At 36.7% G+C, this 24664-nt stretch overlaps 1 protein-coding gene across 2 annotated transcripts in view; it reads left to right on the top strand.

The window, feature by feature from the left end:
- The first annotated feature begins 5774 nt into the window (after positions 1-5774).
- Positions 5775-24664, top strand: part of UFL1 (UFM1 specific ligase 1) — a 44284-nt gene continuing 25394 nt past the window's right edge. For both annotated transcript variants that reach the window (XM_069077208.1, XM_069077209.1), the window contains exons 1-7: positions 5775-6016; positions 8388-8533; positions 15054-15082; positions 16245-16342; positions 17234-17348; positions 18575-18705; positions 24444-24502. In XM_069077208.1, the coding sequence (XP_068933309.1) occupies positions 5940-6016; positions 8388-8533; positions 15054-15082; positions 16245-16342; positions 17234-17348; positions 18575-18705; positions 24444-24502 (655 nt within the window). In that variant the 5' untranslated portion in view covers positions 5775-5939. The remainder of the gene's footprint in view (positions 6017-8387; positions 8534-15053; positions 15083-16244; positions 16343-17233; positions 17349-18574; positions 18706-24443; positions 24503-24664) is intronic.

Here is a 24664-nt window from a genome sequence, read left to right as displayed (position 1 = left end):
AGAAAATACAGTGAGTTCTGAGTTTTCTGCTCATGATTATATAATAGACATGGTCCGTGAGTCTTCCCATTCCAGCCTGCCACCTGTACTGCTAGATGAACCAGAAATCTGGGTTATCAGATCAGTGCTAGCCAACATTCTGCTAAAGGAGTTTGTCTATATATTTTCCTTGGGAGGACACTAGTAGTCTCCATTAGGGAGAAAAATAAAAGAGAGCTTCTTGTGGTACATTAACAGGCTCTTAAGATGATTACTTTATAGGACAGGTGTCTTAAACCAGTTGTGGGAGGCCAGGGTATAAAGCTGAAACTCTAGGAAGTATACAGCTTGAACCCCTTCACAGGAGTAACTAATGGAAGAGTGTCTCCCAATCTCACTAAGGAAAACTGAGCGCCCTCCAGGCTTGGTAATGGTCTGGCCAACTTACACAGTTTCATTAATTTCATTTCCCCAAACCTGCTGGATTGGGGTTCAGTTGAAGGGATATTTGGACAATATTTTAATATATTTTCAAAGCCTTTAACCTCTTATGTAGTAGAAACCTACCTCACAGAGTGGTTATGAGGACAACACTTTGCAAACTTTACAATGTTGTGTGAATGTCAGCTATTACAATTGTTTTTCTCTAATGCAGCAATTAAGAGTTCTCTTCTCTCAGCTTGATTTGAAATATACCCTGTGACGTCCACAGCAAATTTACAACTACTACCTCAATGGAGTCATTTGACTATTGGTACCATTTGGTGACCAAAAAATATACATTACATTTCCCTGAAATGCTAGACTAAGGACTTTGGAGCTTATTTTAGTAAGAAATAGAGAGCTATGGAAGGTTTTTGAGCAGTATAATTACATGATCATATTTGTGTTTAAGGAATATTAATCTGATAGCAATTTGATAAAAGGAGGAGAGTCAGAATGAGGTCAGGATAGCCAAACAGGAGATCGCCGCAATAGTCCAAGGGAATGACAATGAAGGACTATACTAAAATGGTGACAATAGGAATAGAAAGGGGAAGATTATTTCAACGTGTATTGTGGAGATTGGATTTTAGGGAAGAGAGTGACAGGACACACCATTTTCAAACTATGAAACATCGGAAAAGCAAAGAAGAGTATTGCCAGAGGAGAGTTTAGAAAAATAACCTCCCTCCTCTCTTTGAAAAGGTAGGGCACATGAGTATAGAATACACAGGTGAGGTGTTGGTTGAACTTTTTTTTCTCTTTCTTTTTTAGATCTTTGTTTCAGAATCACTGAATCACAGAACACGAGAATTGAAAAGTTTCACCAGCCTTCTCATACATTCCATAAAAGAAAGGACTCCCTACAATAACACACCTGTCCAGTTTCTTCTTGAAGACTTCGTAGAGTGGGAACCAATAACCTCTTGAGGCAGCCCATTCTGCTTTTGGACAGCATTTGGGCAGGTTTTGTTTTTGCTGTTTGTTTTGTTCCATGAGGTTATTCCTTGATCTTATTTATTCCTCTAAGACTGAACTATTTAAATTGTTTTGTTTCTTTCAGTAATTTACATATTTTCTTGTGGTCAATCATTGTAGTGGCAAGCACCCCAGCTTCCCCAGGGTGTCTGCCAACACAGGTTTTTAGATCTGCTTTGATAAAGGAAAGCAACTCAAAATGGGTTAACAAGCTTACTTTAATCAGTCAAATATGTATCATTTACCTAGTTCAGGGGGAAAAGGTCAGCACCCCGAACTTCAGAATACACAGACAGAATTATCAAGACAGAGAAACAGATCAAGTAGACAGATTTCCAAACTGTCAAACCATTACACCCATACCAAACAACATCTGGGTTGCAAAGTGCGGGGGGGGGGGGCCCCTCTGGACAACAGCTTTCCAGAGTTTTATCTCATCATATCACAGAACCCTTCTCAAAGTGAGCCCCGAAACAAAGCTACACATCAGGGCTTATATAGCCTTCTCCTGGCTCAGAGAATGTAACAACCTTATTGACTCACTGGCCAATCAAGAAGTATCTACTGAAAAACAAGCCTCCCACCCCAGACTCCAGGTGCACTTTAGCCTAGGGGCAGGTAAGATCTTAAAAATTTACATTCCCATTACAATCATCTATTTCTTTTAAGATCTATAATCATTAGCATATACCTGCCCATTCTATTCCATATGTAACAGGGAACTGGAAATAGAGATTTTAGTCCTGGGAGTGTGGGCTAAAGACCCATACTGATGCTTGGTGGCTTTCTTCTGGACACGTTTGATATTCTCTATTTCCCGTTGGCTTTTCATGATGACAGTCTTTTGATGGACTTCTGAGCTGGGAGTGATTGTGCATAATTAAAGCACTAAGTGGTGAAATTTAGCCCTGGTTGTCAAACAGGGCAAGAATTGATGTGGGCCTCCTGGTGGGGTAGGAATCTCTCCCTCCCCAAGCACAATGTGGGCTGAAACATGTAGTGACTATGCTGGTTCTTTCCCTGTTGTGTTTATTTTTCCTGTTGTTAGAAGAAGGAAGATTGTAAGCATAATAGGGACTTTGTGAGCTTCAAAAGGTTGAAAGAGCTAAGATGGCTCGCCAGAAGCTGTAGTCACTACATTCCTAAGGGGCAACCTGCTTAACCAAGCCCAGCAGTAGATAGACCTGGAAGCCAAGATCCCTTGTCCTACAAGCAAGGAGACAAGTTATCCAACAGCAATATTGTTCCTGTAAGTGAATTTAGTGGGGAAATGATTTAAATGATTTAAAGCAAATGCTTTAAGTTTGAGCCCAAACTTCAAAGGGACTGAGGTTTTGAGGTATACTTCACCTACCCCACCCCAGTTCATGGAAGTGTGTTTATAACTTCTGTTCGTGCTCTGTCTTCTAGGTAGATATCCCTTTTGTAAAATATAATTGATTATCATTGGTTATTCAAAATTGAGGAGATATTGTTGCGGGCGTTTGCCTTCACAACAGATCTAGACGACTAGCCCCACGGCCCTCTCACTTACCCATCCCGGGTCTTCGGTCGTCACCGGCCCCTCACGGGGAAAAAACACCAGACAGAAGGCGGAGGAGTGAAGCGGGGTGGTTTATTCTTCAACAGTTACATGGCGGAGGGAGAGAGAGAGAGAGAGCGCCCTCTCACACAAGAAAATATATAGCGAATCCGAGCCAATCACATCGCAGTTTTACATTTATGGCCTCATATGGTGATCACCCCCATGGCCTTATATGGAGATCACCCCATCAAACTTATACATATTCATTTAAGCAACCATGGCACTGCCCATAAACCCCTCCCCCTCCCCCATCAAGATATGAACAGGTTAAATTAGTAGTGGTATGCTAATCAATATTATCAATGAAATTGTGAAGATATTAAGTGGTGATTGATATTGGGGTGGGGGATACTAGAATGGGGACCCAAACTAAAAGTATTAGAATAATGCTTCTACCCTTAAGGGATACCCCCAGAAGTCTAGGGAGTGAATGTAGCTATCCACATTCTGAGCACTGGTCAGGTTGAGAGAATAGGCCCATAGCCTACATGGACCACATCTAGTATCCTTCATTTCTTTTGTATATATTATAGTTTTTCCTTTTTCACTTAGAATTTTGTTATTGTATATCTTTTGCTCTTGCAACACACAAGAAATTTTTTTTCTCCTCCTGTGCATGCATCAGCCTTTATCCTTTCCTTTTCAGCATGATGGGGAAAAGGCCACCCAAATCTTATCAATATAAACCTTCATTATTATTAGCATTAAATGAAAAAGGCCATTTTTCATAGAGAGTGAAATAAAGAGAGATGGCAGATAACATGAGCAAACATTTCAAAGAATTCTGTTTTGTACTTGTATCCAGATTATTCAACCATGTATAAATAACTTACCAGTAAGATAGTTTTAGGTAATTTCTATCTTCATTGACAATGATCCATTTGACCAAAAAGGCTGTACTAACTCTCTGAGGCTCGACACTCTACACTGGTATGCTACCATTATTCTGTAAGCAGTATATATGTGCATTCCACTGTAGTCCAAAAATAGGGATCTGTGATACTTTATGAAATTTCTTCTGTTGTTGAACCTCCTATAGTTTCAGATACATTTTAGACATGGAGCAGTCTTAAGTTCTGATAATAGTGTCTTGCACATTCTGGGACACTGAAAGGGTAGCTGTTGATTAATTATTGCAGTTTTTCATTATTGAGGGTATCAATCTAGAAAGCATTTATTAAATGCCCACTATGTTTCAGGCACTGTGCTAGGCACTTTGGATACAAAGAAAATAATTTGCAAAGAGGTAATATTCATTCTGATGGGGAAGCATGTTAAGCATATAAACCAATTCCAAATATATATCTAAGAAATACAAAATAATTTTGGCAAGCCATGGTCAGTCCTGTGCTTTCAAAATACCATTTGTAAGCTCTATCAAGAATAATTGGAATGTGAGAGAACCTTAAGCCAGGGAAACCAAGTAGGAGATTATTACAATAATCCTAGCAAATAGAACCTAAACTAGGCTTGTAGCCTTGTCCCTGGAGAAAAGGCAGACAGATGGGAGGTAGAATCCACAAGACTTAACAACTGATTGGATGGGAGGGGTGAGAGAGAGTGAAGACTTGAAAATCCTCCCTCCCTCCCTCCCTTCCTTCCTTCCTTCCTTCCTTCCTTTTCTCAAATGATCCTCTTGATCTTTGTATAAGCATTAAGGCTTCTGGGCCATGCAAAACTGAATAGTACAGTGGACAGAGAGCAGGAAGATCTGAGTTGAAATTCTTGGCCTCAGACATTTACTAGCTGTGTGTGACCTTGGGCAAGTCACTTAACCTGTTTGCCTCAGTTTTCTGATCTGTAAAATGGGGATAATAATGGCATCTACCTCCCTGGGGTGGTGTAAGGATCAAATGAGATAATAATTGTAAAGAGCTTAGCACGGTGCCTGGCACATATTATAAATATATATATATATATATATTTATATTACATATATATATTTATATAAAAGCTATTATTATTGTTGCTGTCGGGTCTTTTTTATATAAAACCTAAGATTTTTGTGACAAGCAAAGCTAGATGGTGCAGTGGATAGAAAGCTGGGCCTGAAGTCTGGAAGACCTCAGTTCAAAATCCGAGAGGCAGACATTACTAGCTGTGTGACCCTGGACAAGTCAATTAACCTGTTTACCTATTTCTGGATCCTTAAAGTAGGGATAATAATAGTACCTACCTCTTTGGGTTGTTGTGAGGATCAAATGAGGTAGTACTTGTAAAGCACCTGGCACATAGTTAAGGCAGTATGAGTGCTTATTATTAATTATGTTGCCTTACTTTTTTTAAGACAGCCTGAACAAATTCCAGCCCCTGATAATTATCCAAAAAGAGGAAAAAAAATTTTCATTCTTGAATGTTTGGTTTTTTATAAGTTCACCAAAAAATAAAATTAAATTAAAAGAAAAAAAAGCTTTAAAGATGACGCCTAGATTGCCCACGTGGGTGACAGGTGTGGTCTTTTCAACAGAAATAAGAAAGTTGGGAAAGAAGAAGTTAGGGTTTGGTGCCGAGGGGGTGGATAAGTTCTGTTTCGGATATTTTGAGTTTGAAAGCCTACAGCACAGCATTAAAATTCGCTTCTTCCAAAACCATACCCCGACGTTTTAAGCGACCCACAAATACTCAGCGGCGCCCGGACGCCTCCTTCCCAGCGCCGGGGAGGGGCGGGCCGAGCCGTGCACACGTGAGATCCGGCCCGCCCTCTCTCCAGGCCCTCCCTCCAGGCCCTCCCCGCGCCTTTCCTTCCCTCCCCGCCTTCTTCCCCACTAGACTGCGCGCGCTTGTTAGAGCGGAAGTGTTTGTCCCTCGGCGCGGTCTGTCCTGCTCGGCGGCTGTAGAATTGGGCTGACGTGTCAGCGGTTGCTGCGGTGGGTCGGGCAGAGCCGAACCGGGCGGGACCAGCGCCGCGGCCGCTATGGCGGAGGCGTGGGATGAAATCCGGCGGTTGGCAGCCGACTTCCAGAGGGCGCAGTTCGCAGAGACCACGCAGAGGTGCACACTCTGACCCTGACCCTCATCCCCGCTCTCCTATTACAGGAAGCTCCCCAAATTCGGCTCGCGTCAACGTCTGGGCCGCCGGGGTCCCACCTCCCCCGACCCTGCCTCTGGGACCCCGCTGGCCCTCGGTACGGCCCGGTCTCAGGCCGTCCGCTAGTGGGTCTGGAGGCCGCTTTGGGGCCCTTCTCTCCCCTTTACTCCCCTACCCCGCCACGTTCACACCTGTCATTTCACCTGGGGTGGGGGGAGGGTCCAGTTACGTCATTGACTGTTGTCTCTGCGCGCTCGAGTACTGTAAAAGTTTCCTTCCAGACCTGTGTGTGTAATGGACAAAATGACACAATAATAAATAGCCATAATAGTAATAGTAGTAATTCATCTGCACTGGGGCAGTGGGTAAAGTGCATCTTCCTGGATTCATCTTCCTGAATACAAATCTGGCCTCAGACATTTACTTACTAGCTGTGTGACCCTGGGCAAGTCACTTAATCTTTTTTGCTTCAAGTTTCCTTCATTTGTAAAATGAGCTGGAGAAGATGACAAACCTTTCTAGTATCTTTGCCAAGAAAACCCCAGATGGGGTCATGGAGAGTCACAGGAGTAAAACAACTCAACAACAAGAAGTACTTTCCCTAAAGCAGTCTTACGAATATAATTGCTTTTGCCCTTATGTTAGAATTAAAGAGACCAACTGTCAGAAAGGCTTGAGTATCCAAGCCCAGCCTCCAGTCTATGCCTTTTGTCTCTTACAACCGTCCCTCTTTTCACCACTCCAACCGAGCTGCTTCAAAGAAAAGCATCATGGGACTGGGCACTGGAAGCAGTGGCCTTGTAGGAGATTTAGGCTCTCTTAACTGTACAGATAAGGAAACTGAGGCCCGGAGGGGCCATTAAGGGGAAAAAGGATGACGTTTGTTCTGCTTGTCTCCAGATAGCAAAAGTAGGAGCAATGCTGGTGGAATTGACTGAGGCAAATTTAGATTTGGTGTGAAGGGGGCACCTAAGTGGGCTTGGCTCAGAAGCCTCACAGTGGGGGGTCTTCAACCAGAGGTCGGATGCCTGCTTTCCAGATTTTTGTCATGGGTTCTTTTGTCCTTCTGTTGAAGCCTGTGAGCCTCTTCTCAGAATGATGTTTTAAAAATATATTTTTGTTAATATTATTAATAACAGATAAACATAGATATCTAAATACATTAATGTAGAATATATTAAAATGTATCCTTTTTATATATATGATATATATAAAACATCACCAAGGAAATAAATTTTTTGAAATATAGTTATCAAAATATTTTTGTAACAAAAGTTCAATATTCCCAAGCTAAAAACCTTTGATGTAATAGAATCAAATTTACTTTTCTGTTTTTATGAACTCAAAAAATTGAGTCACAGATGATTAAATAATTTTACCAAGCTCACGTAGCTAGTTAGTAATAATATTGAAGGTGGAAAGCCTATAGCCCTAAATAATCTACTTAGCAATGCTGTAAATACCTAAGGACTCAGAAATTGCTTAGGTAATTAAAACATGAACAGTATTATTAGACTTGAGTTTTCTACATACTGGGTGACATAAAATATAAGAACATATAATGTACACTTTTAATTTTGGGGACAATTTGTATTTTCAGATAAACTGAACAGAAATTCCTTTTCCCCTACAATTATCCAAAATATTTGGAAAAATAAAAATATCTTTTTTTATTCTTGAATTGTTTTATCTTGATTTGACATTCTACTTTGAATGAAGGGAACAGAGGTAAACATCAGGTTATGGAGAGAATTAATTTGAAATGTATGGTAGAATTGACAGGTACAAATGGATCAAGTAAATGATAAAACATTTCAACTAGCTTACTTGAAAGAATTAAAAATTTTGAATTAGCTATTTTTGAGGGTTACTAGTTACTTTTTTTAAAAAACCTTATTGGTAGAAATAAGAATGTAAAAATAATGAAATATTCAAATTGTAAAATTAGACTAATAGCTATTATCTAGAACAGGATTGTTAGTATTTGTTATTATAAGTACATCTTAACAAAAGTAATTTCTATTCAAGACATGGTATCAAAGTTATTGAGGACAAGTATGCAAATATAGTATAGAGTAAGGGCCCAATGATGAAAAGCCCAAATAATTGTACTTGAATCAATGAAATGTAAAACTTAGAGGAAGGCTTCCCTAGTATGTTGGGTGTAGAGCCTCTTAAAGAAGATTTATGGAAGGCCATGGACAAGAATCCTCCAGGATGAGAATACATGGATAGCCTGTGATTTGCATTGGACAATATAGTACCAACACCAATGAGATTATAGGTCCATCAAAATATCTTTTTTAAATGGACATCTTTGCCTCTTTTTCACAGGTTATCAGAACGGAACTGCATTGAAATTGTAACTAAATTGATTGCTCAGAAACAGTTAGATGTGGTTCACACACTTGATGGTAAAGAATATATTACTCCTGCTCAGATAGCTAGAGAAATGAGGGATGAGCTTCATGTTCGTGGTGGTAAGTGTCCTTAAATTTTACTTTCTTCTCTCTTTTAAAATTATTTCAAAAGTAATTATGAAATAGTCATTTAGATCTTATAATAAATTTTCCTCAATATTTGCTAATGTGATAGTTACATGATTTGAAAAAAACCTTATTGGTAGAAATAAAAATGTGAAAATAATGAAAGTATTTTAAATAATCATTACAGAAGTACAAAATAACATCTACTTGGTAAATATAGTTGTGTATTTTAAAAGCTAAGTTTTAATTTACTTTGCTTTTTTTTTCTTATTTCACTAATTTGTTTTGTAGCTGAAAGTCATTCAACTACATTCTATCACTGTATTATCTATAAGACAGATCTTACTTGTAAGTTACTTGATAATTGTGAGAAAACCAATGATTTAAGTAATATTGGAAAAATAGTCTACTAAACATGTCAAGAACATGATAATAACTTTTTTTCACCTGTGAATTATATGTCTGCAGATAAATGTACTGGGAGGTAATATAGTAGAAAGAACATTGAATTTTGGAGTCTAAAGTTCATAACCTTTGTTATGTACTATGAGTTTGGACAAGTCACAGCCTCCCTGAACCTGGTTTAACTTTTTTTGTGAATCAAGGGGGTTTGAATAGATGAATGGTCTCTGATGTTTTTTGCATCTCCAAGCTTTATTTCCTTATAAATTCACTGGCAAAGTATTTTATTCTAAGAATATCACAATATCTGTGCAAAAGAACTTACATTTCAAGGATTGAAAAATGTTGCCTTTTCCCTTTGCTTTTCATTTTAATTTCAGCCAAACAGTGGTAAAAAATTTAAAAAAGAAACCCTTTTCTCAGCTACTTTTTTAGCCTTGGACTTATACTTTTCACAATTCTAAGAAAAGGCCAAAGTGTGCCCTTCAGATTTTTATTGCCCTTTTATTAGTAGTAGTGATAGCCAAGGCTTTTTCTCCTTCCCAAAAAACTGAATTTCCTACTGTCACAAAGAAGTTAAAATAATATTTAATATAAACACAGTATTAGTCATACATATTTGTTGTAATTTCTTGAAATTTCTTCTTGAAGAGAACTAGAGGAATATTTACATTCTGAAAACTGAATTCACTGTTCCCTCCCCTACTTGCTGCTTTTCCTTACTTCCCTATTTCATTTAAAAGTACTATCATCCTCACTTTCCAGTTGCCCAGTCAGTCATTATTGACTTTTCCCTCTCCCTCATTAGCTTCTTAGTTTCTAAATTAAATTAGTTATTAAATTATTTTGCTTTTTCCTGCACAATATAATAATAAAAGCTATCATATACCACTTAGAGGTTTGCAGAGTGCTTTACAAATGTTTTGTTTTATCTTCACAACAACCCTGAGAGGTAGATGTTTTTATTATCCCTGTTTTACAGAGGAAGAAACTGAGGTAGACAGAGGTTAAGTGACTTAAACATTTGTGGCTGGGTTTGAACTCATGTATTCTTTACTTCAGTTCTTTTGCTCTATCCAGTATGCATCCTGGTTGCTCTCAATATGTTTCATATCCTTCCTCTCCTTTCTACTCTTTCTGCTACTGCTCTGATTTAAGTTCTCATCACTTCTCACCCGGACAATTACCTTAGTCTTAACTGCTCTCGCTACTTCCCCATTGCCAATATTTCCTTTTTGTAGCTGCCAAAATAGTTATTTCTAATGCACAGGCCTGACCATACTATTCCCCTGCTGAAAAACCTTCAGTAGAGCTTCATTGCCTAGTCTTGTCCTAGGTCTTGGAGTCAGAAGCCCTGGGGTCAAATTCAAGCTGACACTTCCAAGTTGTGTAGTCACTTCATTTATTTAGACCTTAGTTTATTTATCTGTAAAATGATGAAGCTGGCCTAGATCAGTGGTGTCAAACTCAAATAGAAACATTACTGCTGGCTGCACATTGACTTAGAAAATCACAAATTAACATTACTTATATTGTATTTTTATTTATTTTGTTTAATTTCTCACTTAAACGACAAGTTTCACTCCTCTCACCTAGATGAGCTTTGAGGTTCATTTGCCTCTAATGTGATTCTGTGAATGCCAAACTAAAATAGTTAATCCTTATTTTATTGTTTTATTGGTTCAATCTAACCTCTTCATATTAGGTGCATTAATATTGTCAGTGCAGAAACTTCAGTTTTATATAATCTTAGTTATCTATTTTATAAGGGCAGCTAGGTGGTACAGTGGGTAGAGCAACAAGCCTGGAAGTCAAGCAAACCTTAGTTCAAATCTGACTTCAGACACTGACTACCTGTGTGACCTTGGCAAGTCACTTAACCCTGTTTGCCTCAATTTCTCATCTGTAAAATGAGCTAGAGAAAGAAATAGCAAACCGCTTCAGTGTCTGTGCCAAGAAAACCCCAAGAAGGGCTTACAATGAGTTGGACCCTACTGAAACAACTAAATGACAGCAGTCTATTTTATCTTTCATAATTGACTCTTTCTCTATTTTGGTTAAGAATATGACTCCTACCCATACCTTTGAGAGGGAGATAATCTGCTTCTCTTCTAATTCTTTTTAATAATATGATCTTAAATATTAAAATCCCTTATCTATTTAGAATATATTGTGGAATATGGTGTATGATTTCAGTCTAAGCCTAATTTCTGCTAAAACACTTTCCAGTTTTCCCAGAAACATTTTCTTTTTGTCTTTCTGTTTTTTATCAAATAGGACATTCTTTCCTAGGTATTTTTTTTTCTGCTTTATCAGACATTAGATGATTGCATTCCATTGTTTCTGATTCTCCCATGTCTAGTCTAAACCTTTGATCTACCTATTTCTAATACTGGATGGTTTTGATAACTGCTGCTTTATAGTTTGAGGTTTGAAATTGCTATTCCCCCTTCATCCCTGTTTTTTTTCATCATTTACCATGATATTCAAGATCTTTTGTTTTTCTGAATGAATTTTGTTATACTATCAAGTTTTATGAAGTATCCCCTTAATAATTTGATTGGTGCAGCATTAAAAATGTAAATTAACTTTAGTAGTGAAGAAGTTTGGGGGTGGTAGGACCCCAAGAATGTCAAGGCAGAGTTGCCTGGAATGAATTCACACACTCAAGCCTTCTCTTAGTCAAGTGACAAAACGTTTATTGCAACACTTCAGCAAAAGCACACAAGGGTCCTTATGGAACCTTCCAGAGACTGAGGATAGTGCTGGGGTTTATATGGAAAAGGGGCATGGGAAAGGAATGCCAGGGATGCTAATTAGGTAATCTAAGGGTCCCGGTGTCTTTGGGAGATGCGGATGGGAAAGTTTTGAATGTACCATACATTGATTGAGTTGTCAGAGGCAGAGACCTTGGGAATCTGGCTCAAGGGAGAGTCCTTGGGCTAGCCAGGGACAAAAATCCTTGGGCCAGGCACCCCTCTGTCTGTTCTGATAAGAGAATGTATTCTGCAACAAGAGAAAGTTTTCTCATAGAACAGGGGCCTGCTGAGAAATTGGGAGGCTTCCAGAGACATGATCTTAGGACTGGAGCTGGAGCACACCATCAGTAGTACTGTTATATTTATTATGTTAGTATGGCCCAGCCATGAGCACTGTTTTCCTTTGGCTATTTAAGTTGTTCCCTATTTCTTTATGGAGAACTTTGTAATTGCATGTATGTCTGTGCTTTGTATGCTTTGGCAGATTGGTCCTCAGGATACTTTTTGCACTTTGAAGTGATTTAGAATGGAATTTTCCTTTCTATTATTGATTTTTGGATTTTATATATGATAATATAAATATTAGAAATGCAGTTGATTTTTGAGGGTTTATTTTGTAGAATGCAACTTTGCTGAAACTATTATCACAAATAGCATCTTTGCTGATTCCTGAGAATTTCCTGAATATACTATCATATCAGTAAATAGGGGTGGTTTTATCTCCTCTTTACCTATCATTATGCCTTTAATTTCTTTCTCCTGTTTGATCGCTCTTGCTAGTGTTCCTAGAAGGCTATCAGATAATAGTAGGAAGACTTACTATGCTTGCTTGTACTCTTGTATTTTTTGGGAAAAGGTTCTACTGTACACTCATTGTATATAATGTCTACATTTTATAGAATTTATAGCAAATATGATTGTTGTACTTTGATGTTTTGGCTTTAAATATGATCAATTATGTTAATTGTTTTTCTGGTATAAGCCCTACTTGGTCATAAAGAAGGATTTCTAAGATAAGTCATTGTAGTCAGTTTGTCCGGATTTTGTTAAAATTTTTTAATCAATATTCACTAATGATATTGGCCTGTAGTTTTCCATCTGGGTTTTGCCCTCCCCTGGTTTCAATATCAGGATTAAATTTGTCTCATAGAAAGATTTTGGCAGGCTGCTTTCTCAGTTTTTGAGAATAATCTATTTATTATTGGTACTAATTTATCAGTGTTGTCTGTAGAGGTTATATGAGATGAAAGTTCTATGAAATAAACAGTTGACTGACTTTTTTAAGTGTCCCATTTAAAAGTAACTGCTACTTTGCTTTCTTCTAACCATTCTGCATTTTCATTGAGAGAGGGAACTCAAGTTGATGATTTAATATTAGATTAGAATGTGGTCTCTAGTGAGTGCCTCAGATATCTATGCTTGACCCTGGGCTGTTTATGTGACTCAGATAAAGGCAGAGTTGGTATGTGATGTCCATTTCATCAGTTTAGGGGTCTTAAAAGACCTTTTACAAAAGTATCAGACCATCTAATACTTAAAGCACAAAGCCTTTATTAAGTGAATTTTAGTTCAGAATAGCTGACGCATGGGAACAAAGAAACTAGGGTTCAGGATAGAAAGTACAAAGGAGTTTCAATCAATTTAAGGGAATGCTACAATTGAGTCTCAGGTGCCAGAGGGGGATGGATGGTTGTAACCAGCTCTCCTTTTGCTTGAGTTCGGCTCACCTCAAGTACAGTGGTTTTGAGGTTATAGTTAGTGGAAGAAGGGAGTTCAGCACTGAAATAGTAGGCTGCCCTTAGATTTAGCTCACTCAAGTTAGGGTAGGCTTTCACTGTTCCTTATAATCAGTGAGTGTAATGCCTGGATTATTTATCCCCTCTTTATCAAGGCCAGGAAAGGTTACAGCTGGGACATTTGATGACACAGGCTATGGCCATTGGTTTCATAGGGACAAGTTGAATCTCACTCAAGTAGATGGCACTTTTAATTTATTTCTCCTCTCTAATTTAGGAAGTACTAGGTATTGATTATCTAGAGGAAGGCCTCCTCTAAACCACTACAAAAGCAGGGAACATTTCTAGCATGTGGAATGACAGTTTTTAGAACCTTTTTGAAAAAGGAAGATGGAAAGATATTTCTGGAGCAGAGGTAGCCTATCATAAGAGAGGCTATCCCTGGAAGACAGGTTTTTGGATTACCAAAATATGTTTATCACCTGTGTGGATTATACTACCCTTTAAATGACAGGTTCAGGGTTTAAACAGTATTGATAAGCTAGAGCATCAGGCCAGATTTAATAAAATGAAATTTAGTGAAGTTAAAAGTCTTATCCTCTGTTAAAAAAAAAAATTTACAGAAACCAGATGGCAAGTGATCTGGCTTTGACTTGCCCACAGGTCATGTAGCTAGTAATTGTATGAGACTAGATTTCAATTCAGATCTTTTAACTCTAGGCAGAATACTTTATCCACTGTGCCATATGGGAAAAGACAGGCTAACAGAGCTCTCCACAATCGAAGTGTATTGCCTTAGGAGCAGTTGTGGGTTCTCCCTTTGTGGTAGATGTTGGGGTTTTTTGTTTGTTTGTTTGTTTGCTTTTTTACAGAGGATATTATTATATATTATCTTTTTCAAGGTAAGGATTGAATCAAATAGCTTTTGAAGTCCCTTCCAACTCAGATTCTATGATAATTTGATATGATAATTTGGATACTATGATACTTTGGATAACTTCTTGACTGATTAACACCAAATATCTGGGGAGATTTTGAAAAGTTAAAATGTACTACTTTCTCAGTGACCTAGTATGTACCATTTGATCTCATGAATTGGTCGTATAGCATAATCAAAGTCTTGAAAATATATTTATTGTTTATCTCCCTGACTTCATTGCAGAGTGTGGGACAGTGGGTGTAGAATATCTCATAGTGTCAGAAATAATTGTTATGTTGATTGGTTTTGCTGAACTTTGAGAGTTTTCTCCCCTTCCTTTAAAATCTTTGTTACAAAGGATGGCCTACTGGGGCAATTAATGGGGGAGTAATATAGGGAAATAAATGTGATTATAAAAAATGGGATAAATATAAAGTAAACTTTTATCTGCATGTAAGTATATGTATATGTAATTGTGTGTATATATTTAATTTTTTTTATACTTTGAGTAAGAGGATTTATTGATATAGTTGAGCAGTAGTGAAACAGATAATTATTAATACTGCCTCTGTGTGTGGAAATAAGACAGTGCTGAAATTAGGTGGGAAAAAATGTTTCCTATTTTACTACCAATTTTTTTCTAATTTTTTAGAATGTGGATTTAAAAGTGACATTTAAACTTTGTGCTTTTTTTAAAGGTCGAGTAAACATTGTTGACCTACAGCAGGTAACTTTAAAATTTCTAAAGTATTTGATCTTGACAGTTAATTGTTTTTGTTATTGTAGATAATGTAGATGCTATTATCTTAATTTTTTTAAAGTGGTCTTTGATACCAAGTAGCAAAAAATTTTGCATAATATATTTAAGTCAACAGCTGTGCAAATTGTATTTAATAATTATGTTTAAGTTGACTAGTGCATGCAAATTTAGTTTCCCTTTCCCATAAATTTTGTTTAATTGCTTCTGCAAAGTTAAGAAGACTTTTCATTTCTGCCTGCATGAAAGTTAGACAGTTAAAAATTTTGAAGTATTTTGAAAATGATTGAATGTGCATGGTATGAAATTCTTTACACTTGAGGAAAAAACTTAAGTCTTTCTAAAGAAAACCAGTGTTTGTTTTTGTAAATCATTTGTTTATAAAAATTTCACACTCTTTCTGATGAAATTACCATTTCTGTTTAACATATGGGGAAATTGGCATGAGGCGGGGAAGAGTTTTGAAACTTACACAGTCATAAAATTAGTGACAGGCCTGAGATAGAGCTTAGATTTTTTTTTTAAAGCCCATGACAGTGCTTTTTTAGCTAGATCACAAAATGCAAATTGAGTATTTTGTATCATTTTGAAAAATTAAATTGTTTAATAGAAGAAATATGGCCAAAACAGGAAAGAGAAATAAATATTTGAGAGATCAAGTCATTCATCAGATTCAGTCATCTCTAAAGTATTTTAGTCTGGTTCTCACGTTATCCTTTAAACGATACTATAGGGAAGGGGGGGGGGGGTATACTATCCAGGGTCTACTACCATATATGCAGAGACCATTGGTTTTCAGTTTGATTTGGGGAGTGTTTATTTGCACGGTACTCTTGTTTTTATTTAGAAATAAGGGTTTTTTTTTCTTTTCTAGCAGTTGGAATGTATAAAATAATGGGATAAACTTGCAATTCAACTCTAGGTTTTAAAGAAATATTATTTTAAGTTAGATATGTGAGGAGGTTTAAACATAAAATAAAATCTAAGTATGTAAGACTGTATATATATAAAATATATGCTATATATATTATATATGTATATATATATAATATATACTATATTTTAGCATACATTTTAGAACCTAAGAAATAATGCAAATTTAATAATAATGGAATGTCTGTATGTTTTCCAGGTAATTAATGTGGATCTGACTCATATTGAAAACAGAATTAGTGACATTATTAAGTCAGAGAAAAATGTTCAAGTAGTGTTAGGACAACTGATAGATGAGTAAGTAAACATTTCAGAGTGGTGTGTTGTTTTTATGATAGAATTTCAACTAAAATTTGATATGATTATTTGTGGTTACTTTGACATTTGGTACCTAACACTGTTCTTATGTTACTGTCAACTGTGAGCTTTTTTTCTGTTCATTCTGTTATTTAAATAGCATTTTGGTGACATGACTCTGATATTGCTGTCTGTATGACCTTGGACAAGTCATTTAACCTTTCTGGTCTTTATTTTCCTCATCTGTAAAATGAAGGGGTTGAACTAGATTACTTCTGAACTGCCTTCCAGTTTTAAATCTATGATCATAATTTTCATTTAGATTACAATATTTAACCTAGTATTTGAATTGAGCATCTTATTTTTTTTAAAAAAAGGTGATTTTAAAATGTTGATAATTCCCTACATATTGTAGTGCAAAAGTTAAGTATATAATGGTATGAAGTGCTGTGCTTATCTACTGTGAAATTTCATAGACTGTGAATTTTCTTTGACTGCTCTTAATTGGAGAAAATGGAAAACATGGTTTTCTTCAGTAGTCCATCCTGTATGATCCCACTTTTTATGCAGTTTTCCCCTGCTTTGGTAGAAATAGGAGTTATTTACTAAAGAAAAAAATTGTGTCATTTTTCCCATCTGCCTGCCCTCACCAAAAAATAAAATAGCTTAAGACTTGTTTGAATATCTTTATGGTTAGAAAAGTAATAGTAAGAAAAATGGCGATATTTTTTTGGATTATTGGTAGAAATTTGTGCTTTCCAAAATAGCTTTGATTTATATTATGAGGTTTGGGAAATGTATGTGTCCTTTTTGTCAATAATACTTTTACCTGAAAACATAAGTAAGTACAAAAAGCAATTTGATTATTCATTTTTATTAATTTCATATTAGGAACTATTTGGATCACTTAGCTGAAGAAGTAAATGACAAACTACAGGAAACAGGACAAGTGCCCATATCAGAACTTTGTAAAACCTATGATCTTCCAGGAAACTTTTTGACACAGGTAATTTCCTTATTAATATAAATTGTTTTTCTTTAAAAAAAAATGTTTTTATATCTTTTGTCTTTCACAGTTATCTCCCCTCTCCCCATTGAACCCTCTCTTGTGACAATGAAAACAATTAAGCAAAATCATGAGATTCAGATACCTTGTCAGACAGTACCGTATTTTGTCCTTGTAATTTCCCACCTCTCTACTGTCAGGTAGGAGGTATGTTTTGTTATTTCTTCTTATCCAACTTCATTGCTTTTTTTCCCCATTATTACACTTCAACTTCCTCTTCGATCTTTTTGTCTAAATTATTGTATTCATCGTATATATTGTTGTCTTGGTCTTCATTTCATCCTTCATCTGTTCACACAGGTCTTTCCATGTATCTTTGATTCCCTTATATTTATCACTTCCTTTGGTACAATAATTCATTTACCATAAGTTCAAATACCACGTTTTTTTCTCCAGCCATTTCCCAGATAATAGGTATCATAAATTGTCTTTTCACATGTAAATCACTAACTGGGGGCAAGGAGACTTTTTTAAAAATTTAATTTTCAATATTTTGGTGGTAGTGTAAGTAGAATAAAACATAAGGAAACTTTGAAATTTAATGACCAGAGACTGTTTCATTACAGTGAAGTGAGTATAGTTAATTTAATGCTTTTAATCACTTAGCATAATTTCATAAAAACACATCAAATTAGCATTATTATTCTGATATTTGTGGTATTTCAAATATTATCCAGTGTAGGCTATGATTTTATCTTGAACTTCTGGTTCTGTATCAGCCAATTCTGCGCTTAATAACTGAAAGAATAAGAACTTTTACATTCCTTATTCTTCAAGTATCTGTTAGTATTTCCAGCAAACAATAAAAAAAATATATTTTTAATGACAAACACAGGAGACATTTTGCTAAAAAAAATAGGGCATTGTATCTTCGTCTTCAGATGTATTGTATATAATTTTGGTGTGTCCAGTTGAAGAAAGTCCAACATAAAAAACTCTAGTCTGAAAATTGGATGTGGATATTTTAGTATAATTCTTATCGTAGTCCTGCCACAAGATCGCTAAGCTACCAAGTCTCTTAATCATTGGTCTCCTTCAGCTTACTCATTTGTGATATTTCTGGTTCTCATTACAAATACAAAATAAAATGGATTCTAGTGTGTCTGTGTATATTGCTGTAAACTATACTTGAATTTGCTATAACTTTAAATCTTGTTTACATTTAGGCATTGTCCCAGCGTCTGGGTAAAATTATCAATGGGCAAATAGACCTTGACAACAGGGGAGTGATTTTTACTGAGGCATTTGTGGCTCGACATAAGGCACGCATACGTGGTCTCTTTAGTGCTATTACCCGGTAAGAATTGCACAAGAAGTATATATCTTTTTATGTAGATTAGATGTAGTCCCTCAGATTTTAAACCAACTGAACTTTCTTTTTAGTCAAAGGAATTCTGAATCCTTTTTGTTTATTTTATTTTACTTTTTAATAGTCAATCAATAAAGATTTATTAAGTACTTGATATGTGCCATGACGCTGTGCTAACTGCTGGGGAAAAGCATGGCTCCTGCCCTCAGAGAGCTTACATTCTTTTTTTTTTTTTATCAAATGCTGTATTAACTTCTAGTTTACATCATTCATTTCCGCAAGATTTTGAGTTACAAAATTTCTCCCCTTTTTTCCCCTTACCCACCACCCCAAAATAGCGATCCCCCTGGGTATCCCCTCCTCCACTCTGCTCTCTCCCATATCTTATCCCATACCCCCTCCAATTTTCCAGTAGGGCATGGTGGATCTCTATGCCCCAGTGCCTGTATATCTTATTTCCCATTTACATGTAAAATAATATTTATAATAGTATACACACATATTTATGTATATTTTAAACATTTGATTTTAAAACTTTGAATTCCAGATTCATTCCCTTCCTCCAGATTCATTCCCTTCCTTCCTTGTCACCCACCCTTACTGGGAAGATAAGCAATTCAGTATAGGTTGTACATGTGTAGCTATGCAAAACATTTCCATAGTAGATATATTGTAACAGACTGACTATATTTCCCTCCCTCCTATCCCACCTCCCACCAGCCTGTCCTCTCTTCCATCATCCCCCATCTCATCCCCTTCCCTAGATACCGTATTTAGTGTGTATGTCATTCCATCCCTAAGCCAAATTCAATGAGAATAAGGTTGACCCATTCCCTTTGGACTTCCTGTTCTTTTCCCTCCATTGTAACTATTTTCCCTTACCTCTTCTATATGAGATAGTTTGCCCCAATCTATCTCTCCCCATCTCCTGTCATTATATTCCTCTCTCACCTCTTAATTTTACCTTTTAAGTATCATCCCTTCCCATTAAACTGGGCCTGTGTCCTCTATGTATACCTGTACACATATATACACACATTCACATATGTATTCATACATCCATATACCCTCTGATATAGACATATATATGTATGTGTATACATACATATATATATACACACATTTATATTCCCTTCAATTATTCTTATACTGAGAAAAGTTTCATAAGTTACAATTATCATTTTTCCATGTAGGAATGTAAATAGTTCAACTTTGTTAAGTTCCTTATGATTTCTTTTCCCTGTTTACCTTCTCATGCTTCTCTTGCGTCTTGTATCTGAATGTCAAATTTTCTATTCAATTCTGTTTTTTTCATCAAGAATGCTTGAAAGTCCTCTATTCCACTGAATGACCATATTTTCCCCTGAAACATGATACTCAGTTTTGATTGGTAGGTGATTCTTGGTTTTAATCCCAGATCCTTTGACCTCCAGAATATCATATTCCAGTCTCTTCGATCCCCCAATGTAGAAGCTGCCAGATCTTGTGTTATCCTGATTGTATTTACACAATATTCAAATTGTTTCTTCCTGGCTGCTTGTAATATTTTCTCCTTGATCTGGCAATTCTGGACCTAGCAATAATATTCCTAGGAGTTTTGTTCTTGGAATCTTTTTCAGGAAGTTATCGGTGGATTCTTTCAACCTCTGTTTTGCCCCCTGGTTCTAAAACATCAGGGCAGTTTTCCTTGAGAATTTCTTGAAGGATGATTTCTAGGTTCTTTTTTTGATCATGGCTTTCAGGTAGTCCAATAATTTTAAAATTATCTCTCCTGGACCTATTTTCCAGGTCACTGGTTTTCCCGCATTGCCTTCTATTTTCTCATTTGTTTGGATCTGTTTAATAGTATCTTGATTTCTCATAAAGTCACTAGCTTCCATTTGCTCCAGTCTAATTCTGAAGGAATGATTCTCTTCAGTGACCTTTTGAGTTTCTTTTTCCATCTGGCAAATTCAGCTTTTTAAGGCATTCTTCTCCTCAATGGCTTTTTGAGCCTCCTTTGCCATTTGAGTAAGTATTTTTTAAGGTGTTATTTTCTTCAGTCAAGTTGTTGACTCTCATTTCATAATTTTCTTGCATCGTTCTCATTTCTCTTCCCAATTTTTCTTCTACTTCTCTTATTTGATTTTCAAAATCCTTTTTAAGTTCCTCTTTGGCCTGTAACTAGCTCGTATTTTTCTTGGAAGCTTTTGTTGCAGGAGTTCTGACTTCACTGTCTTCCTCCTGTTCCATGCTTTGATCTTTTTTGTCCCCAAAATAGGAGTCTAATGTTGGATTCCTCTGTTTGCTTTGCTTCCTTTGCCTGCTCATGTTGCCACTCAATTACTTGGCTTTTGGGGCTTTTTGCCACAGTAGGACTCTGCTACCATACAGGGGAGCTTCATACCAAACACTGGGGTTTTCTTAGCTGCTGAAGATATTAGTTGGGTGCCCTCTCTGAAGCCTCCATGTGCTCTGGCAAGCTGGTCACACACACCAGGACCTCCACCCTAGACTGTAATCCAGATCCAAGCAGGTTAAAGCAGGGGTGATTACCCCTCAGACTGTTTCCTTGGTTCCCCTACAAACTGCAGACCAGGAACTGAAGCTGCCATGTGAGGACCAAGGTGCCTCAGCGGTTTCTCCCTCCAGGGGATAAAGGCCGACCACACTCCCAACTACTGGATCCCAAAGTCCATACTGCACTGACCTCTCACTTTTTCCTTAGCATCTATGGGTTGATAATTCTGGGAACCACCACAGCTGCTGGTGATCTGAAGTCCCTCCAGCCGGTGGTTGTCAGGCCTGCCCTGGGGCTAAAACCTCTGGCACCCTGGGACATTTTTTAAAACCTCTAGCTCCCTTGGGGCTGGGCTCTGCCCCCAGAGCTCTGTGCTGGCCTACTGACTGTCCTCAGTGGGTGGTTAGCTTTTCTGTGTCATTTTGTGGGTTCTGTAGCTCCAAAGTTTGTTCAGAGTCACCTTTTACATGAATTGGAGGTGATGGGAGCCAGAGCCCAGCGGAAGCCCTGTTTCTACTCCGCCATCTTCACTCTGCCCCCTTTTTTGTTTATTTTAACAACTTCAGTTTAATGCTGTTGGCAAAATCACTTTAAAGCTTTTTAGTTATTATTTTTTAATAAATAATAGAAATAATTTTAATAAAACAAATTTATTGTTTTATTTATTTAATAAAGTCTATTTGATAAAAATAATATCAATTAATAATTAAACAATAAATATTAATTTTTTATTTAATAAATTAATATTTATTTAATAAATAATTTTTTAATAAAACAATTGGCCACTTGTTTTACAGCCACCTTCCTTCACCCCTCCACCCCTTAGTTCTCCAAATGTTTTCTATTTGGCCTTTCACAATCAAGAAATATTTATTAATCATATGCCAGATACAAAGCACCATACTAGGTGTTATGAAGGATATTATTCTCATCACTATTAATGAAAATGACTTTAGTGACCCATTCTAGCCTTCAGTTTTTGTAGTTGATAGCTTTGTATAGACAAGTTGGGAGACATGTTCTAATCACTATGGCTATTGTAAATATATTTATAGCTTTGATATAAGCAGCATCACTGGAATCATCTCCACAGTGTTGAGTTTGGCTTCCAGGGCAATTCATTACACCCTAGTGATAACATCTGGTTGCAGGTATTCTGCCTTCTTACTCATGAGCGGTTTTTAGATTTCTGACTGAGGTAGCCAGAAATTCAGGATATCCTGAAAGTCTACACTAAGTCTTTTGAGGCATCATATAAGGAATGATTAATAAGTATAGTTAGTTAATGAGCATATATTATGGGCTTACTAGGTAACAAGGACTATGCTAGGTTCTTTGCATACAAAAAAAGCAAAAACAGTCCTTGACCTTAAGGATCTTACATTCTGATGGAGAAGACTAGTTGCAAATAAGCACAAACAAGATATGTACAGAATAGACTGAAGGTTTGCTGAGAAAAGGGAAAATTTTAGCAGCTGGGAAAGACCAAGAAGGGCTTTCTGCAAAAGGTGAGATTTAAGCTGAGTCTTGAAGGAAGTTCAGGAAAATAAGAAGTTGAGAAGAGGAGGCAAATTATTCCAGTGAGCAGAGGGGGATGGTCAGTGGAATGGCAGAGAAATGAGAAATGAGTGTCCTGTTCTGGCACTACAGAGTTGGTCAGTGTAGCTGGATTGTAGAATGTGCAAAGGAGAGTCAAGTATAAGAATATGAGAAAGGTAGAGGTCCTTTTATGAAGAGCTTTAAATTCCCAACAGAGGAATTTATATTTGATCCTGGAAATAAGAGGGAGCCACTTTAGCTCTTTGAGCAGAGAATTGACATGGTCAGATGAGTGGAGTGGAGTGAAGAAAGACTTGAGTCAGAGTGACCAGTTAAACGACCCATTGCTGTGGTCCAGGTGATAATCTGAATTAGATATACCTGTGTGAGTGAAAAAAGGAGAGTTATGAGTGTAGAAATGACAAGCTTTGACCCCAGTCCATCCCAGAACCCACCCGGGATAGCCTATTAGGGGTACCCTATCTTTTTGCCTTCCTTCCTCAGCCTGGGCTGTCCTATAGTCCACCCAGAATGGAGGAGAAGTGACAGTGCTTCCACAGGGGCATTCTATACCAGACTTCCCACTAGCTGGTCTGCTTGATTCCTTTTGGGGACTGAATGAGATGGAAATTAACCCCATTCCTTCTGATGAGATGGAGTCAAACTCAAATAGAAATAGGTGCCACTAAACTGTACATAGGACTGGAATATGTACATGGGACTGGAATGCATCCTGTGAGATGCATATTGGCTTACGTAGCTACATATTAACATCATCTATGTTTTATTGTATTTTTATCTGTTAGATATTTCTGAATTGCATTTTAATCTGGTACAGACCACACTTGGGAGTGTTATGAGCTACAAATGGCCTGTGGATAGTATGTTTTGACATGTATGAGATAGAGAATACAAAGCCTTAACATCTGTCCACTGTTGTGCCCTTAAGAATTCTGGGCTGTAAGAATTCTGTGAAATCTGCTCTGTACCTGAACTTTGTTTTATGTATTGTCTTCTCCATTTAATACAGTGCTTGGGATAATAATATTTATAAATGCTTTTTTATTTCTTGTTCATCCATTCTGGGGATGAGTGAGGAAAAGAGTCCAGGGTAATATCTAGAAGGATGTAGGTGTCCTCGGCAGTAAAAGGGAAGTTTGGAAGAGCAGAAAGTTTGGGGACAAAGTTATGAGTTTCTGTATTGAATATGTCAAATTCAGAGTACCTTGGTACATATAGTTCAAGATGTTCGAAAAAGGCAGTTGGTGATTTGTGACTATTGCTCAGGAGAGAGGCTAGGGCTGGATATATAGGTTTGAGAATCATCTGTACAGAGATAGCAGTTGAACCCAGAAGATAATAGAGTAAAAAGAGAAGAGGTCTCAGGATCAAGGCTATGTGAGAAGCTAAAAATATATTTCAATGTTGAAATAGTTTAATATCTAACATTTTCCCAGAAAAAGAACAGACATCATGCAGAGCAATGATTGACCTTTTTTTCTGTATCTTGATAGGTAATTCTGACTAAGTATGGTAGTGCAGGAAAAAATTTTGAGTGTTTTTCACATTTTCACTTTTACTAGAAAATTTATTGAAATTTCCTTGTGCTTATCTACTTTAAAATAAATTAATTTATTTTGTACTGTGCTTATCAGTAAAGTTTAAGTTTTTCTTTCTTTCTTTCTAGGCCTACCCCAGTAATTTCTTTGATTTCCCGCTATGGATTTCAGGAGCAGTTGCTTTATTGTAGGTTTGGTTCAAATTGTGCTTCATTTGTTAAATAGCTACTCTGTAGCTTTGTGACTGTTATATTTAAAAATGTAATATTGTCTTCCTTGCTTTATAAAGCTTATTTTAGCCAAAAATAATTGCCTACTCAAGAAAAAAGTTTTTAAAATGCATTTTTTC

Source organism: Petaurus breviceps, unplaced genomic scaffold, assembly GCF_028583685.1.
Source record: "Petaurus breviceps papuanus isolate PSGF00001 unplaced genomic scaffold, PetGlider_PUasm1.0 90977, whole genome shotgun sequence".
NCBI classification, from domain to species: Eukaryota; Metazoa; Chordata; class Mammalia; order Diprotodontia; family Petauridae; genus Petaurus; species Petaurus breviceps.
Note: the sequence above shows the minus strand (reverse complement) of the source record. Positions and strands in the feature narration are given on the sequence as shown.